This window comes from Ceratotherium simum, chromosome 12 (assembly GCF_057802395.1).
Source record: "Ceratotherium simum simum isolate JZ-2026a chromosome 12, ASM5780239v1, whole genome shotgun sequence".
NCBI lineage: Eukaryota > Metazoa > Chordata > Mammalia > Perissodactyla > Rhinocerotidae > Ceratotherium > Ceratotherium simum.
In genome coordinates, this window is record NC_141911.1 from 72829255 (window position 1) to 72848234 (window position 18980).

At 34.0% G+C, this 18980-nt stretch overlaps 1 protein-coding gene across 3 annotated transcripts in view; it reads right to left on the bottom strand.

The window, feature by feature from the left end:
• The window catches only part of TET2 (tet methylcytosine dioxygenase 2), a 125065-nt gene that overhangs the window by 10429 nt on the left and 95656 nt on the right, over positions 1–18980 (bottom strand). For all 3 annotated transcript variants that reach the window (XM_004426613.3, XM_087437792.1, XM_087437793.1), the window contains 2 exons: positions 10669–10819; positions 8653–8742 (listed from right to left, as the gene is read on the bottom strand). In XM_004426613.3, coding sequence (XP_004426670.1) covers positions 8653–8742; positions 10669–10819 — 241 coding nt within the window. The remainder of the gene's footprint in view (positions 1–8652; positions 8743–10668; positions 10820–18980) is intronic.

Genomic DNA, 18980 nt, shown 5'->3' on the forward strand with positions numbered 1-18980 from the left:
AAAAAACTGTTTGACTATTCCAGGTCCTTTGTATTTCTTTCTATATATTTTAGAATCCCCTTGTTGATTCCTTCAAAACATCTACTGAGATTGAATCTACTGATTAATTTGGGGAATATTGCCATCTTAGCAATATTTAGTCTTGTGATCCATGAGCATAGTATAGCTCTCCAGATATTTAGGTCTTTTATAATTTCTCTCAGCAATGTTTTGTAGTTTTTAGTGCACAGGTCTTACACATTCTTGTCAAATGTATGCCTAAAAATTTCATATTTTTGATGCTATTTTAATTGCTATTCATTTTCATTTCAATTTTTAATTGTTTATTGCTAATATATAGAAATACAATTGATTTTTGTACTTTGCAACTTTGCTAAACCATTTATTAGTTCTAGGAGTTTTTTTTGTAGATTTTTTTGGGACTTTCTATGTAGATAAGCATATTGTCTATAAATAAGAACAGTTTTATTTCTTTCTATCCAATCTTTATGCTTTTTATTTCTGTTTCTTGTCTATTGCACTGTCTAAAACTTCCAGTTAGATGTTAAACAGAAGTGGTGAGAATGGACGTCTTTGTCTTGTTCCTAACCTTAGGGGTAAAGTATTCAGTCTTTCACCATTAAGTATGATGAAGAAAATTCCCTTCTATGGATGTGGAATTTTGTCAAATGCTTTTAAAATCTATTGAGATAATCATATTTTTTCCCCTGTTATGCCAGTTACTATGGTGAATCACTGATTTTTGGTGTTAAATGAACCAAGCGTTCCTGAAATAAACTCCATCTGGTTGTGATATATTATCCCTTTTACACAGTCAGATCTAATTTGTTAAAGTTTTGTTAAGAATTTTCACATCAATATTTATGAAGAACATTGGACTGTAGTTTTTTCTTTAATGCCTTGGTCTGGTTCTAGTATTAGGATATTTCCAGATTCATAGAATGAGTTGGGAAGTGTTTACTCATTTTCTATTTTCTAGAAGCGTTTCCATCGAATTGTTATTATTTCTTCCTTAAATAATGGGTCAAATTTGGAAGGAAAATCATCTGGGCCTGGAATTTTCTTTTTGGGAAAGCTTTTAACTACAAATTCAATTTCTTTAATAGATATAGGACTATTCATGGTATCATTTTTTTCTTTATAAAGCTTTGGTAACTTGTGTTTTTCAAGGACTGCCCATTTCATCTAAGTTGTTGAATTTATTGGCATAAAGTTTTAATAATGTCTTTTTCTTTTAATGTCTGTAGGATCTGCAGTGATGTCTTATCTCTAATTCTTGATATTGGCAATTTGTGTCTTCTCTTTTTTCCTGATGGAATTGACTCAAAGTACTAGCTTTTGGTTTCAGTGATTTATTCTCTTGTTTTCTGTATTCTATTTCATTGGTTTCTGTGCTTATCTTTATTTTTTTTTTCCTTCTGCCTTTCAGGGCTAAAACTGCTCTCTTTTTCCAAGTTCCTTGGGTTAGAAGCATAGATCATTGATTTGAGCCTTTATGTTTTTCTAATATAAGTGGTCAGTGATAGAAGTGTCTCTCTAAGCAAGGCTTTATAGCTGCATTTCACAAATTTCAATGTCATGTCTTCATTTTCATTCAGTTTGAAATACTTTCTAATTTCCCTTGTGATTTATTCCTGGGCCAATAGGTCATTTAGAAATATGTTGCTCAGTTTCCAGATATTTAAGGATTTTGTAGATATCCCTCTGGTATAGATTTTTAAGTTAATTTGATTTCATTGTGGTCAGAGAACATACTTGGAGGCTTTTAAATTTATTGATGCTTGTTTAATGATCGAGAATATAATCTATCTTGGTAAATCATCCTTGTACCCTTGAAATTGTTGATTCTGCTGGGTGGGGAGTTCTATACATGCCAATAAGGTCAAGTTGGTTAAAAGTGTTGTTCAAATTTCCCTCCTTCTGATTTTCTGTCTATTAATTCTGACAGTTATTGAGAGAGATAATTGAAATCTCTGACTGTAACTGTGGATTTGTTTCTTCTTTTAGCTCTATCAGTTTATGTTCAATAAAATTTGAAGCTCTGTTATTAGATGCATACATAGTTAGGATTATCATGTTCTCTTGATGAACTGACCCTTTTCTCTTTATCATCACATTAAATGATCCTCTTTAAACTTTATAACATTCTTTGCCATGAAATCTACTTTGTCTGCTATTAATATAATCATTCCAGCTTTCTTTTGATTTATATTAGCATGATATTTCTTGATTCTTGCTTTTCTCAACAACACACTTCTTCAGTATCAATGTGATTATTCAATATCACAAGCTCTGCCTTTTATTGGGAGTGTTAAAAACCATTTCCATTTAATGGGGTCTTTGATATGGTTGGGATTAGATATACCATCTTGCTATTTGTTTTATATTTGTCTTATCTTTTTTTTTTTGGTTCCATATTCTTTTTAAAAACTTTTTTGGATTGATTCCATTTTTATCTCTTTACTGGTGCATTAGCTATACATTTTTTTTAGCAGCTGCTTGCTTTGAGATTTACAGTGTACTCTGTAACTTCTCACAGTCTACATTCAAGTAATATTACACCACTCTCTATAAAAGAACCTTCCAACAGTATACTTCCAATTCCCCAGCCTCTGTGCTACTTCTATGTTATAAACCTCAAAGTACATTGTTAATATATTTTTTAAAAAGCAAATTATATTTTAAAGACATTTTTAAGATAAAGTCTTTCTGCTGACATACCTAGCATTTATGATGTTTTTCATTCCTTTTAGTCAATCCAGATTTCTATCTGTTATCATTTTCTTTCTACTGAAGGGCTTCTTTTAACATTTTTGAAGTGCTAGTCTGCTGGTGGTAAATTATTTCAGCTTTTATATGTCTGAAAACAAATCTTTATTTTGCCTTCACTCTTGAGAGTTGTTTTTACTGGTTATAGATTTCTAGGTTGACAGTTTTTTTTCTTTCAGTACTTTAAAGATGTTTCTCCTCTGTCCTCTTTCTTGCATTTTCCTCTTGAGTTTCCTCTGTCTCTTGTGTTTATTATCATTTTCCTCACTATATGTAATATGTCATTTTTTTCTCCATCTGCTTTTTACATTTTCTCTTTGTCATTGACTTTAAGCAAATTGATTTTAATGTACCTTTATGTAGTTTTCTTCATCTCTTAACCTCCCCTCCCCGCCCCCCCCGCTCCCCCCCCCCCACCATTTGGGCTTGATGAGCTTCTGGGATCAATGGGTTTATAGTTTTGAATAAATTTGAAAAAATTTTGGCCATTATTTCTTTAAATATTTTTCTGTTCCCTACCTCCTTCTGGGACTCTAATTACACATATATTAGTGTAATAATATTGTCCCATAGGCCTTTGATCTATTTTCTTTTTTCCAGTTTTGCTTTTTCTCTTGATTTCACACTGGAACATTTCTACTGTATTCAAGTCCACTAATCTGCTGTTAATTCCATCTAGCATTTTTTTTATCCAGATATTATATATTTTTCCTCTCTAGAAATTCAAATGGGTCTTCTTGATATCTTCTTGGCTTTCCTTATCATGCTCATACTTTCCTCTGTTGCCCTGAATAAATGGCATATATGTATGAGAACTATTTTAATGTCCTTGTCTACATATTCTTATCACATGTCGTTTCTGGAACTATTTCTATTGATTGCTTTTTCCCCCTCTTCATTATGGGTCATATTTTCTTATTTCTTTGTATGCCTGGTAAGTTTTGATGGGACGCTAGGCATTATAAAATTTACCTTCTTGTCTGTGGGATTTTTTTTTTTTTATTTTTTGTTCTGAGATGCTGTTAAGTTACTTGGAATCAGCTTGATCCTTTCAAGTTTTTTTTTTTAAACTTATTTTATTTATTTGTTTTTTTGGTGAGGAAGACTGGCCTTGAGCTAACATCTGTGCTAATCCTCCTCTATTTTGTATGTGGGTTGCCGCCACAGCATGGCTTGATAAGTGGTGTGTAGGTCCATGCCTGAGATCTGAACCCACGAACACTGGGCCGCCAAAGCAGAGTGGGTGAACTTAACCAATACACCACTAGGCCAGCCCTCAAGTCTTGATTTTAAACATTTTTAGTTGGGACCGGAATAGCCTAATCTACTTCTGCTACCAAGGCCATAAGATTCTGAATACTCTACCTGATATTTTCTGTGCTAGGGAGGTCTTTTCCTTCTGGATGATATTAACAAGAACAATTCCAGGTCATGTATGAAATCAAGGGATTATTCTGCCTGTTCCTTTTGGTGGTTCTTTCCACAGCCTTCGTAATCTCTTCACAGGCATGCACTGTTCAGTACTCACCTGAAGACTCTACAGATCTCTGGAGCTCTTCTCAATGAAGCTATTTCCTCTCTGGTACCCTGAATGGTGAATTCTAGCACCTTGGCTTCCCCAAATGCTGAACTTTGTCTCCTTCACACAGAGATAACCCTGGGGTCTGTTTAGGTTCCTCCTCCCTGCCCTGGAGCCTATTGTGCTCTTCAGGAAGTAAGGCTGGGTAATCATAGGTTCACCTTTTTCATTTCCCTCCTCTCTGGTGTTACTATCTTGTGCTTCTTATTGTCCTATGTCTAAAAGCCATTGTTTCATATATTTTTTTTGTTTTGTTTTTTTAATGTGTGAAAGTAAATCTAGTCTCTGTTAATCCATCATGGCTAGAAGCTGAACTCACAACATGATAAAGTTTTTGATGGCTCAAATATTATTTACCATTTGGTTCACATAGCATATTCGTATACTGGAACTTATAAGACTCTGGCCAAAAGAAAGTGACGGTGTTGACCATTCTATTTCTGTGTACTTTGTGACTGTTTAGTCCATGCTGTATTCTAGTTAGCTTCATTCTGTTCCTTTAATAGAAATGTATATAAAATCTAGTTGGTCATCAGATAGACATATGCCATCTCACAAGAAATACCAATGAAGGGATTTGTGAATGGATCACTGGAAATACATCTCCATGTCTGTGAGACAATCTAAGTGCATGGCTTTCTGATGGTGTAAAGCTGTGCTGTTCAATATGGTAGGTACTAGCCACATGTGGCTATTTAAATTTAAATTAATTAAATTAAAATAAAAATTCGTTAACTCAATTGCACTAGCCACATATCAAGTGTTCAATAACCACATGTGGCTAGTAGCTATTTCACTGAACAATGTAGACAGAGAATATTTCCATTGTCATAGAAAGTTCTCTTGGACACCATTGGCCTAAAATGTCATCTCCATATATGATGAAAGCACATGATTTTGAGATCTGAACCTGCTAATTCAGGCCCAAAGTTTAATGGTAAGACAACCATAGAAATAAAAGATCAAATATAAGTCTACTGGATATATATAAAGAAAAAATATTTAAATTGAGAAAGCCTATGTTCTAATTCCATGGAGTTGACAGAAGAAATTCTGTGAAGACCCAATGAAGCTTAACTTTAGCAATAAGACTTTAACTATGAAATCAAGAAGTAAAGCACGGAAGAACATTCAGATATGAGAAATAAAGATAATATATTCAGTTGAGGGAAGAAGGCAAAAATCAAATGGTAGGTTTTGACAGCATCCATAACCTCAAAAGGTCTTCCCATATACTGTGTGGAAAGATCACATGGCTGTTTTTTGGATCTTTAAACTATAGTAAGATATATGGATGAATATTACCAATAGTACCTACCATGCAATATAAAAAACACCTTATCCATTCACAGCCATTAATTGATTTAATTTACATAGACATTACATCTATTTTTAATGTATGAGTATATGTATATATGTAATTTATTGTGGTAAGAACATTTAACTTGAGATCTACCCTTTTAACAAGTTTTTAAGTGCACAATACATTATTGTTGTACTGTACTACAGGTACAAATGTTGTACAGCAGATCTCTAGAGCTTATTCATCCTGCTTAACTGAAACTTTATGCCCACTGATTAGTATATCTACACATTTATTCATATATAAATATTGAAACACATTTAAGAAATTATACCTAATCATCTTGTTATAACTTAAAAATTTGGGGGAACTTTGTATTTTGGGTACTCCAGATTCAGGAAATGCATAAAATACTCCAAACAAAATGTAACAAGGTAGAATATAAATGCTTAGAAAATCAGGTTTGTATGAGACAGTCTATAATAAGAATCACAGGAGTATAAAGAACATCAATGCTTCGTTATTCTGTCCCTTTCCCCAGCTAAAAGCCATTGGATTAATATACTTATACAAAAATTCATTCAACAGAAAATGGCCAAACTTGAAATCTAGCAACATTTAATTTCTTCAATTCATTTTCTTCTTTTTATAGCTTGATTTATTGTGTTTCTCACCTAGAATTATTTTACAACAGTACCAAAGCATTCTTTATACTTTTCTGTGATACTAAAATAGGTATGGTCATAAAATAACACTATTAATCTCACTATTATTAACAGCATTTAAAATAATTTTCATAGATATTCACATCCATTTCTAAAAACCAAATTTGTGACATAAAACAGCTTATAAACAGACCATCATTATTAAATTTGTCTCCTTTGCTCCCACTTAAAAAAATATTGAGGTTTGGGTGGGGAAAGTGTTGATGTTCACAGGGGAAACAAGAGTAGCTAAATCATTAATTAGGATTGGTCCCCTGCCTGTCTCTGTGATGTTCACTGACCTAATCCCATGGGAGTTGTTCATGTTATTAATGACAATGTCTGCAAATGCACTGCCCTTCACACACCCGTGCCCCTGCTGCTGTGCACTCTGCTCTGCCAGCCTTCTCATCGCCTCCCGCTCTCCTCCACCTGTCAGATTCCCTCTTCCCTTAAATCTTGAACCGCTTCACCCAGCACTTGCTTCACTGGTTTCTCTTCCTCTGCTCACCCCTAAAATGTGGCTGTGCTCCCGATTCCATTAGGCCCTTCTCCTCTTTACAATCTCCACTGTGAAAAACTGCCTTCACGTCTACGTGTTCAACTTCAACTCCTTCCCGCATTTTGATAACTCCCCCATCTACAGCACTAGCCTGGACTTTTCTCTTGATTTTCCATCTAATTATCCTAGAAGTATGTCAAAACAGCACATCCAAAATGAAATTCATCATCTCCCCTAAACTTACTTTTCCTCACTGATTCCCGACAGCTGTTAACAGAACCACCTGTCCAAACCAGAAATTTGGTGGATCCTCAAATTGCCTCATTTGCTCATCCTTAAATCCAATTGGTCACTGAGTTCTAGAAGTTCTACCTCAAATATTTCATACACTTACTTCCTTTTCTCTATCACTACTGACATTTCTTTAATTCAGGACTTGACATCTCTTGCCCAAAGACTACAATAGCTTACTTTTTCTCTAATGTAATCTTACACTAATCCAAGTTATATTACATTTATTTGGCTGTTGAGTGATCTTTTAAAATTAAATCACTTCACTCTCCCCTGCCCCCAACATACATCCCAAACCCCCAGTGGTCACCCTCTTACCTACAGGATAAAGTTCACAGACCTCTAGATGGCCTCCAAGGCCACTTGTGACCTTACGTCTCTACTCTGCCTTCAGGGAAAACCTGTCTCTTCCTTCAGAAGTGTGTGCCTACCTCTATCCCAGCTCTTATGTCTTCTTCTGAAATTGCTGTTTCACATATCCACGTCTCCTCTAAACAAGGAATTCCTAAAGACGGAGAGCCTACATTGCTCGTCTTTATATCCACAAGGACTAAACAGTGTCTGGTTCAGAACAGGTTTTCATTTAATGCTTTTGCTGTTGACGTTACCGAAACAGGGAAGACTTTACGGTCTTTTGCTTTTGCCTTTTCTTTCTTTCTTTTTTTTTTGGTGAGGAAGATTGGCCCTGAGCTAACATCTGTTGCCAATCTTCCTCTTTTTGCTTGAGGAAGGTTGTTGCTGAGCTAACATCTGTGGCAATCTTCCTGTATTTTGTATGTGGGACGCTGCCACAGCATGGATTGATGAGTGGTGGGTAGGTCCACGCCTGGGATCTGAACCTGCGAACCCTGGGCTGCTGAAGCAGAACATGCAAACTTCACTATGCCACCAGGCTGGCCCCTCTTTTGCCTTCTTCATGAGCATGAAGTCACCCACCCACCATGAGTCTGAACAAGTCACCCAGCCTTCTAGATAGGCACAGCCTAGAACACACTGGTAAAATAGGAAAAAATATATATTTTTGCTTGGTTCATGGAGCCAAGGCCAAAAAAAAGAAAAGGATCTAGCGCAACCTGTCATATCTGGACACATGTATGTATACTTACAAAGTAGTGCACCCATAGCTTTATATGTATAGACTGTGGAAACAGTTGATAGGTGGTTAGAACCTATAGTCTGGGTCACATAATTTTAATTAATCACCAAAGTCTGCTTACAGAGACAAAATTATCCATTTGAGAACAAGACTGATAGAAAAGCTTGTGAGCCTTAAAAGCTCATTATCTTTACAGACTAAAAGACCAAAAAATATGCTCTTTTGGATGGTATATTTTCATATACCAGAAACAGAACGCTGCAGTGGCTTCAACAATTAGGAAGAGACAAAGTTAGAAAAATAAAGGAAAATCACGGCTTCAAAAATATTTTTGGAAGTAGGTAGGTTAGTCATCAATAATGAGCAAGTGAACCGTTCCAATCATCGTCAATAATTATTTAAACTTACCTGATTATTATATGCATCAGGTGCAAGTTTCTTGTACGTTGGTGCCATAAGAGTGGACAAGTTTTGTAAATGAGACTCCAGTTTCTCCTCCTGTATAAAATGAATAATTCTACATATTAAATTCTAAATCCACTCTCTCCCTATATGAGAGAGGCTATCAGATATTTCCCCCCCTACATCTTGGATCCAAAACACAATATATAGTGTCTTATTAAATAACTAAAGCATCTTAACAGTATTTCTAAGTGGAAAATATAGACCATATATCACCTATTTTTGTATGTGCATTAAATATCTAGCTCTTTGGTATTTTCACAAGATTAATCATTTTTCTACTTTGCATGCAAATATTTGACATTTTATAAATATAAACCTGCTGGTAGCAGGGTTAGGAGAATGAAGCCGTCTGGTCTTAAACAGGGCACATCTCCACTCCCTCTCCAATGAGCTGTCAGGACGATGAGCTCCTGAAAGGATCTGTTTGGTTCATCTTGTCTATTTACAATCTTTATATTTTTAAATGTTTATAAAAATAGCATCTCAAAATTTGAAATGATCTTTCCACTTACTAGATGCTTCAAATATGGATAAAATTCTCAGACCTAGAATGCGGTATACATGAATAACTTTGTAAAGTTTACTTGAAAGGAAAAATGTTCAGTTACACTCCTTTCCTCCCACAAAGCACAGATTTTCCCAGCAATATTGCTTTTAAAAATGGTAGGTGATAATACTCAGTTGCTCTGTTCATACTTAGAAGTTCTCATTTCACACTAATATTTCTCTAAAAATCTTAGGAGACATAACCACTGGCAGAGATGTGCTTGTCGCATTTTAGGAGGTGAGGAGGTTTCTGAGCGAAGCCCTCCTACCTAACTGAGGGAGGACGGTACTAGCCATGCCCTGGATTTGGTTTACATGAAACGTGGTTAGAATGATAAACATTTACGAAATAGCAGTGAAAATGCTCTCTAGTGTGGAAAATTAAAGTGGCTGACAGCATGCAAAATTGCTAGTCTTCATTAGGCTTATTAAATACTTGTATTTTTCTCTTATGAAAAGAGAACAGACCCTAGCACATTTAAGTATTGTAGTTTATTAAAAATATTATAATCCTATGAAAAAATTTATATTGTGATTTCAAGAGTTTTTGCACTTTATTAAACTTCCAGTTACTATTATTGTCATAAATAACAAAGTTAACAAGCTTTTATTTAGAGGGACACATCAATATTGTGACATACACAGTATAACTATATATTTCAATTGGATTCAAAATTTGAAAGATAATTATAAGGTGCATAGTCATTAAAAATTTGGTCATATCTAAATACTAACTATACTGAGGTTTTCTGGTTATTCAATTAGCATACTCTAGAACACATGCTACCCAAAGTTGTTAAATTTGATACCAATCTGTAAGTTATATTTTGAGAAATATATATTCTAGAGAAAAGACAAAAACCAGTGAATTCAATGAGAAATCACTGTTCATTTATTTGAATTACACTTTTATATTAAAATATAAATATATTTTAGTTACTTGAATGTGTTCATTATAGTAACTCTAAACTATTAAATCTCATGGTGTGAAAATGTGACTACAAATGGCCTTTTCTGAATGTGTCACTCATGAGCAAGACTCCTATAATTCAAGTTCAAAAGATGAGCTTTAACACATAAGCGTTAACATTAAGTTTTAATACTGAAGTGATAGCTGTTTAAAACTCTGGAATTAACATAAAAAATAAAGAATAAATATAAAAGTCCATAGGTATGAAGAATTTATGTTGCTCCAACTTTATTTATTACTTTGGTATCACATTATTATTATGCTAACTTTATAAAATATTATAGTGTATGACTATAGTTTAGCCAAAATTTTGTTGATTCATCTGAGATAAAATTCTCTGTGTTAATGAGAGTTTAATGCAGTATGTCATACTGTTCACTTCATCTGTGCTCATCAATTCTCCATGAAAAATAAAGAGATTATACATCAGGAAGTAAACAAACCTCTTTTGGGTCATCCCCAAGCAGCTTAAATTTTCTTGGGATCTTGCTTCTGGCAAACTTACATCCATTGTAGTACATGCTCCACGAACAACCAAAGGAGAAGGAGGCACCGCAGGTGTCGGGGTCCAGCCCTTGACAGGCACAGGTTCTCCTGAGAAATCAAGGAGTGAGTTCATGGCTATGGAGAGCGTTATCTAGGCTATCAGTCTCATATTTTGGGTATCTGCGTGTAAATATGAATGCAAATTAGTTTTAAAAGAAGTCTAATCTAACTCTACATTCAGCTGTGCCATAACCACATCAGAAAGGAACTATTTCAATTGACTTTAAAGCACAATTTAGGCAAACTTTTTGTTACAGTATAATACACACACAGAAAAGTACACATAATTTTACAGCTTATAAATGTTTACAAATGAAATACACCAAAGTGAGAAGCATCCGAATAAGAAACAAAACATATATTTGCCCCCAAATTTCCTCGTCCCTCCTCCCAGGCATTGTCCCCCAACAGTAACTTCTACCAGACGAGATGAGTTTGGCATATTTATATAGATAGATAGTTTTGCCTCCTTTTATACTATATATAATAGAATACACACATACATACACACTATACTAAACACACACTCACACATGTATTTGGAATTTTACAGTATAAGCTTATTTGGGTCTTGCTTCTTTTCTTCAACACTATTTGGGATACCCATCCATATTGTTGCATGCAGTTGTACGTTATTCATGTATTTATTCATTAAGTACAATTTTCCATTGTATGAATATGACAGAAATTAACCATTCTGCCATTGACGGGCCTTTGAGTGCTTTCTAGTTTTCGACTAAAATACAGTATTTTGACTTTACAGCCCAAGTCAGATATATCCTAAGGGCAATAAACAGACAAAGTAGCAAAGAAACCAAAAAACAAAACATGATAAAACAACCTACTAAGAAAACAATTATTCAGTAGGTAATTTTTTCAGCTTTATTTGAGGTATAACTGACAGTTAAAATCGTAAGATATTTAAAGTGTAAAACGTGATGATTTGATATATGTATACATTGTGAAAGGATGCCCCCATGGAGTTAATTAACACATCCATCACCTCACATAGTTACGTTTTTTTGGGAAAGAACTTTTAAGTTCTATTCTTTTAGCAAATTTCAATTCTATGATACAATGTTAGCAACTATAGTCACCATGTTATACATTAGATCCTCAGACCTTATTCATTTTATAACTGAAACACTGTACACTTTCACCAACCTCTTCTCATTTTCCCCAACCCCTAGCCTCTCACAACCACTTTTCTATTCTGTTTCTATGAGTTCAACTTTTGTTTGTTTTTGTTTTTGATTCCACATATAAGTGACACCATGCTATATTTGTCTTTCTCTGTCCGACTTATTTCACTTAATAAATCACTTATTTCACATAATACCCTCCAGGTTCATCTGTGTTGTCACAAATGGCAGGATTTCCTTTTTTTAAGGTTGAATGATATTCCTGTGTGTGTGTGTATACACATAGCACATCTTCTTTATTCTTCATCTGGTGATGGACACTTAGGTTGTCTCCACACCTTGCCTATTGTGAGTAATGCTGCAATGAAATTGGAGTGCAGATATCTCTTCAAGATCCTGATTTCAATTCCTTTGGATATATACCCAGAAGCGGAACTGTTGGATCATATGGTAGTTCTATTTTTACTTTTTTGAAGAACCACCATACTGTTTTCCTTAATGGCTGTACCAGTTTACATTGTCACCAACAGTGCACAAGGGTTCCCTCTTCTCAACATTCTTGCCAGTATTTGTTACCTCTTGTCTTTTTGATAATAGACATCCTAACAGATGTGAGGTGATCTCGTTGTGGTTTTGATTTGCATTTCCCTGATGATTAGTGATGTTGAACATCTTTCAGGTACTTGTTGGCTCTTTGTAAAAATGTCTATTCAGATCCTTTGCCAAATTTAATTAGGTTATTTGCTTTCTTGCTATTCAGTTGTATGAGTTCCTTGTATATTTTGGATACTAACCTCTTACTGGATATGTGGTTTGCAAATATTTTCTCCCATTCCATAGGTTGCCTTTTCACTTTGTTGATGGTTTCCTTTGCCATGCAGAAAATTTTTAATTTGATGCAGTCACACTTGTTTATTTTGCTTTTGTTGCCTTTGCTATTGGTGTCAAATCCAAGAAATCATTGTCAAGACCAACATGAAGAAGCTTACCCCCTATGTTTTCTTCTAGGAGGTTTATAGTTTCAGGTCTTACGTTCAAGACTGTAATCCACTGTGAGTTGATTTTTGTGTGTGGTGTAAGAGAGGGGTCCAGTTTCATTCTTTCACATGTGATATCCAGATTTCCCATCACCATTTATTGAAGAGACTGTCATTCCCCCATTATATAGTATTGACTCCTTTGTCAAAAATTAATTGACCGTATTTGCATGGGTTTATTTCTGGGTTCTGTATTCTGTTCCACTGATCTGTGTGTCTTTTTTGATGCCAGCACCATACTGTTTTGATTACTACAGCTTTGTAATATAGTGTGAAATCAGGAATTGTGGTGACTCCAGCTTTGTTCTTCATTCTCGAGATTGCTTTGACTATTTGGGGTCTTTTGTGTTTCCATGTGAATTTTAGGATTGTTTTTTTCTATTACTGTGAAAAATGCCATTGGAATTTTGATAGGGATTGAATTAAATCTGTAGATTACTTTGGGTAATATGGATATTTTAACAATATTAATTCTCCCAATCCATGAATATGTAATATCTTTCCATTTATTTGTGTCTTCTGCAATATCTTTTCATCAATGTCTTATAGTTTTCTATGTACAGATCTTTTACCTCCTTGGTTAAATTTATTCCTAGACATTTTATTCTCTTTGATGCTATTGTGAATAGGATTATTTCCTTAATTTCTCTTTCTGTTAGTTCATTGTTGGTGTATAGAAATGCAACAGACTTTTGTATACTGATGTATCCTGCAACTTTACGGAATTTGTCCATTAGTGTTATCAATTTTTTGGTGGAGTCTTTAGGGTTTTCTATATTTAATAGCATGTCATCTGCAAATAGTGATGATTTTACTTCTCCTTTTCCAATTTGGATATTTTTGCTTTCTTTTTCTTGCCTGATTGCTTTGACTAGGATTTCCAGTAATATGTTGAATAAAAGTGGCAAGTGGGCACCCTTGTCTTGTTCCTGATCTTAGAGGAAAAGCTTTCAGCTTTTGATTGTTGAGTATGATGTCAGCAGTGGCCTTCTCATATATGGTCTTTGTTATGTTGAGGTACTCCTTCTACATTCAGTTTTTTGAGAGATTACCATGAAAGGATGTTGATGTTTGTCAAATGCTTTTTCTGTACCTATTGAGGTAATCATATGATTTTTATCCTTTATTTTGTTCAAGTGGAGTATTGCATTGATTGATTGTGTACGTTGAACCATCCTAGTATCCCTGGGATAAATCCCAATTGATCATGGTGTATGATCCTTTTAATGTACTGTTGAATTTGGTTTGCTAATATTTTGTCGAGAATTTTTGCATCTATGTTCATCAGGCATATTGGCCAGTAATTTTCATTTCTTGTAGTGTCCTTGTCTGATTTTGATATCAGGGTAATGCTGGTCTCATAAAATGAGTTTGGAAGTGATCTCTTCTTTTCAGTTTTTTTGAAGAGTTTGAGAAGGATTGTTATTAATTCATCTTTAAATGTTTGGTAAAATTCACCATTAAAGCCATCTGGTCCTGGACTTTTGTTTGTTGGGAGGTTTTTGATTAATGATTCAATCTCCTCACTAATAATTTGTTCAGATTTTCTAATCTTCATGATTCAGTCTTGCTTAATTGTATGTTTCTAGGAATTTATCCATTTCTTCTAGGCTGTCCTATTTGCTGGTATATAATTGTTCATAGTATTCTCTTATGATCCTTTGCATTTATGTGGCATCAGTTGAAATGTCTTCTCTTTCATTTATAATTGTATTTCTTTGTCTTTTTAGTCTCTATTTCATTTATTTATGCTCTGATGCTTATTATTTCCTTTCTTCTGCTGACTTTGGGCTTAGTTTGTTCTTTATCAGGTTCCTTGAGGTGTAAAGTTCGGTGGTTTATTTGAGATTTTTCTTTTTTCTTAATTTGGTATTTATTGCTATGAAGTTTCCTCTTAGAATTGCTTTTGCTGCATCCCATAAGTTTTGGTATGTTTGTCTCAAGACATTTTTCAGCCATTTTTTCTTGAATAAACTTTCTTACCCTTTCTCTCTTCTTCTTCTAGGACCCCTATAATGTGTATATTAGTCCTCTTATGGTGCCCTATAAATCCCTTAAGCTATCTTCACTATTTCTCATCCTTTTTTCTTTTTGCTCCTCTGATTGGATGAATTCCACTGCCCTTTTAGTTCACTAATCCTTCTTTCCATTTGATGTAGTCTGCTGTTGAACCCCTCTAGTGAATTTTTCAGTTTAGTTATATATCCTTCAGCTCTTATTTATGTTGACACTTTTTTATATTTTCTATCTCTTTGTTGAAATTCTCATTTTGTTCATGCATTGCTCTTCTGACCTTGTTGAACATCAGTAGCTTTATTAGTAGTAATATTATTTTCAATTACTTATGTATATTGTGACATGAATAAATCATTCTTAATGTCAAAAACCGAGAATTTCAGTGTAAGATAAAAGAGAAGTGTAAAAGATAAGTAAATATCCTGTAATCCTAACTATGAATAGGAAGTAACAGTATGAACTCATGACTTGAGTTAAAAAGCTCAAATTTTCAATTATGAAATATATAAAAGAAATAAGAAAATATAGCCAATACAGAGAAAGAAAAGCAGTCAACAGAAGCTGTCGCTGAGAAGTCCAGATGTCAGACTGCTAGACAAAGACTCTGAATTACTAGTTCAAGTATGTTCAAAGAACTAAAGGAAAACCATGCTTAAAGAACTAAAAGTAAGAAAACAATGTCTTATCAAATAGATGCGATAAGAGACAGAAACTATAATAGGAAACATGGAAATTCTGGAACTGAAAAATACAATAACTGAAATAGAAAATCCATTAGAGGGGTTCAACAGTAGATTTGAGCAGGAGGGAGGAAAAAGAGGGGGAAGAGAAGTTGAAGATCGGTCAATTGAAATTATCCAGTCTGAGAATCTGAAAGAAAAAAGAATGAAGAAAAATAAAGAAAGCCTCAGAGACCTGTGGGGTACTATCAAGCATACCAAGATATGCATAATGGGAGTCCCCAGAGTAGAGAAGGGAGAAGAACAGAGTACGGAGCAGAAAGACTAGCTGAAGAATTAACGGCCAAAACTCCCCAAATTTAACGAATAACATTAATCTACACATTCAAGAATCTCAACTAACTCCAAATAGCATAAAGTCAAAGTGCCCCACACCTAGAACTATCATAAACTGTTGAAAGCCAAAGAGAAAGAGAAAATCTTGAAAAGCAGCAAGAAAGAAAAGTAACGCATCACTTACAAGAGATTTTCAGTAAGATTAAATGATGACTCACCAGAAACAACAGAGGCCAGCAGGCACTGATGACACATTAAAGTGCTGCAAGGAAGGCCGCCAACTAAGAAACTCCATACTACCTAGTAAAACTCCCCTTCAAAAATGAGTCATAAATTAAAGTATTCCCGATAAATAAACTGAGAGTGTTTATTGCTATTAGCCCTGCCCTACAAGAAATACTAAATGGAGTCCTTCAGGCTGAAAGGAAAGGACACTAGACAGTAACTTGAATCCACAGGAAAACAGAGAAAACCAGTACAAATAAATACATAGATAAATAGAAAAGACCTTATATATGAATTTTTTGTTTTTAACTTTTTTCTCCTATCTAATTTAAAGTCAACTGCACAAAGCAATAATTATAAATCTATGTTAACGCACATACAACGTATAAAATGTAACTTGTATGACAATAACAGCACAAAGGAAAAGGAGGGAATGGAGCTATATAAGAACTAAGTTTCTGTACACTATTGTAATTAAACTGGTGTTACATGCAAATAGTGATCAAAAGAGAACTGGAGTGGCTACACTAATATCAGACAAAATAGACTTTAAGACAATACTATTACTAGAGACAAACGAGTACATTTTGTAATAACAAAAGGGCCAATCCATTAAGAAGACGTAACAATTATAAACACATATGAACCTAAGAACAGAGCACCAAGATACATGAAGCAAAAAATGACAGAATTAAAGGGAAAAATAGATAATTCAATACTCCACTTTCAATAATGGATAGAACAACTAGACAGAGAATCAAAGAGGAAACAGAAGACGTGAAAACACTGTAAATCAACTGGCACTAACAGACATCTAGAGAACATGCTACCAAACAGCAGAACTCACGTTCCTAAGTGCATATGGACATTCTCCAGGATGGACTGCACGTCAGACCATAAAGCAAGTCTAATTAAATTTAAAATAATCAAATCATGCAAAGTATGTTCTCTGAAATTATAAGTGAATGAGAAGCAAAGTTGGGTAATTAATTAATATGTGGAAATAAAACAACACACTACCAAATAATCAGGGAGTCAAAGAAAAAAATCATAAGGGAAATTAGAAAGTATTTTCTGATACATGAAAATGAGAAGTCAACATACCAAAACTTTATGTGATGCAGCTAAAGCAGGCTTAGAGGGAAATTTATAACTTTATATACCTATGTTAAAAAAATAAAAAAGTTCTCAAATCAATAAACTAACCTTCCACCTTATAAAACTAGAAAAAGAACTAAGCCCAAAGCAAGCAGAATGAAGGAAATACTAAAGATTAGAGTACAAATTTGAAATAGAGACCAGAAAAGCAATATAGGAAATCAAAGAAATCAGAACTTTGTTCTTTGATAAGATCAACAAAATTGACAAAACTAGCTAGACTGACCAAGAAAAAAGAGAAAAGACCCAAATTACTAAAATTAGGAATGAAAATGAGTACACTACTACTGACCTTATAAAAAGCATTATAAAGGAATACTATAAAAATGAAATATCAACAAATTAGATAACTTAGATGAAATGGACAAATTCCTAGAAAGACACAAACTACTGAAACTAACTCAAGAAGAAACAGAAAATCTGAATAAACCTACACCAAATAAAAAGATTTAATTAGTAATCAAAAAACTTCCCACAAAGATAAGCCCAGGAGTACATGACTTTGCTGCTGAATTCCACCTAACATGTAAAGAATTAGCCCCAATCCTCTACAAATTCTTCCACAAAAAAAGAGGGAACACTTCTCAATTCATTCTATGAAGCCAGTGTTACCTGATACCAAAAACAAAGACGCCACACAAAACAACTATAGACCAATATCCCTTATCAATATAGATGCAAAAGTCCTCAATAAAATACTAGTAAATGGAATTCAGTAACACACAAAAAATTATACACTATGGCCAAGTGAGATTTATCCCAGAAACGCGATGTTGGTCCAATGTACAAAAATCAGTCAATATCACCACATTAACAAAATAAAGGACAAAACCCACATGATCATCTTATTAGATGCAGAAAAAGCATTTGAGAAAAGTCCCATGCTCTCTCATGATAACTCACCAAACTAGGAATAGAAAAAAACTTCCTCATCCTGATAAAGAGTATCAACCAAAAAACTACAGTGAGGATCATACTTAATGGTGAAAAACTACAAGTTTGCCCCCTAAAATGAGGAACAAGACGAACACGTTTGCTCTTGCTAATTTTGTTCAATATCTACTGTAGGTTTTAGCCAGTGAAATTAGGCAAGAAAAAGAGATAGAAGCACCAAGATTGGAAAGAGAGACTAAACTATCTCTATCTATAGATGACATGGTCTTGTGTGTAGTAAATCCTAAGGAATCTTTCAAAAAAAATTAGCACTAATAAACTGATTCAGTAAGTTTGCAGGATACAAGATTAATCTATAAAAATCAATTGTATGAATGTACACTAGCAATGAACAATCCAAAAATGAAATCAAAATAATTCCGTTTAAAATAGCATCAAAAAGAATAAAATACTTAGAAATTTAACAAAAGAGTGTAGGGCTTATACACTGAAAACTATAAAACATCACTGAAAGAAATTAAAGTCCTAAATAAATGTAAAGACATCCTGTGTTAATAAATTGGAAAAAGTGTTGTTAAGATGTCAATACTCCCCAAATTGTTCTACTGATTCAAAATCTCAGAGGCGAAATTGACAGCTTGGTCCTAAAATTCATAAGGACATGAAAAAGACCCAGAGTAGCCAAAACAATCACAGCTGGAGGACTTACATGTCCCAATTT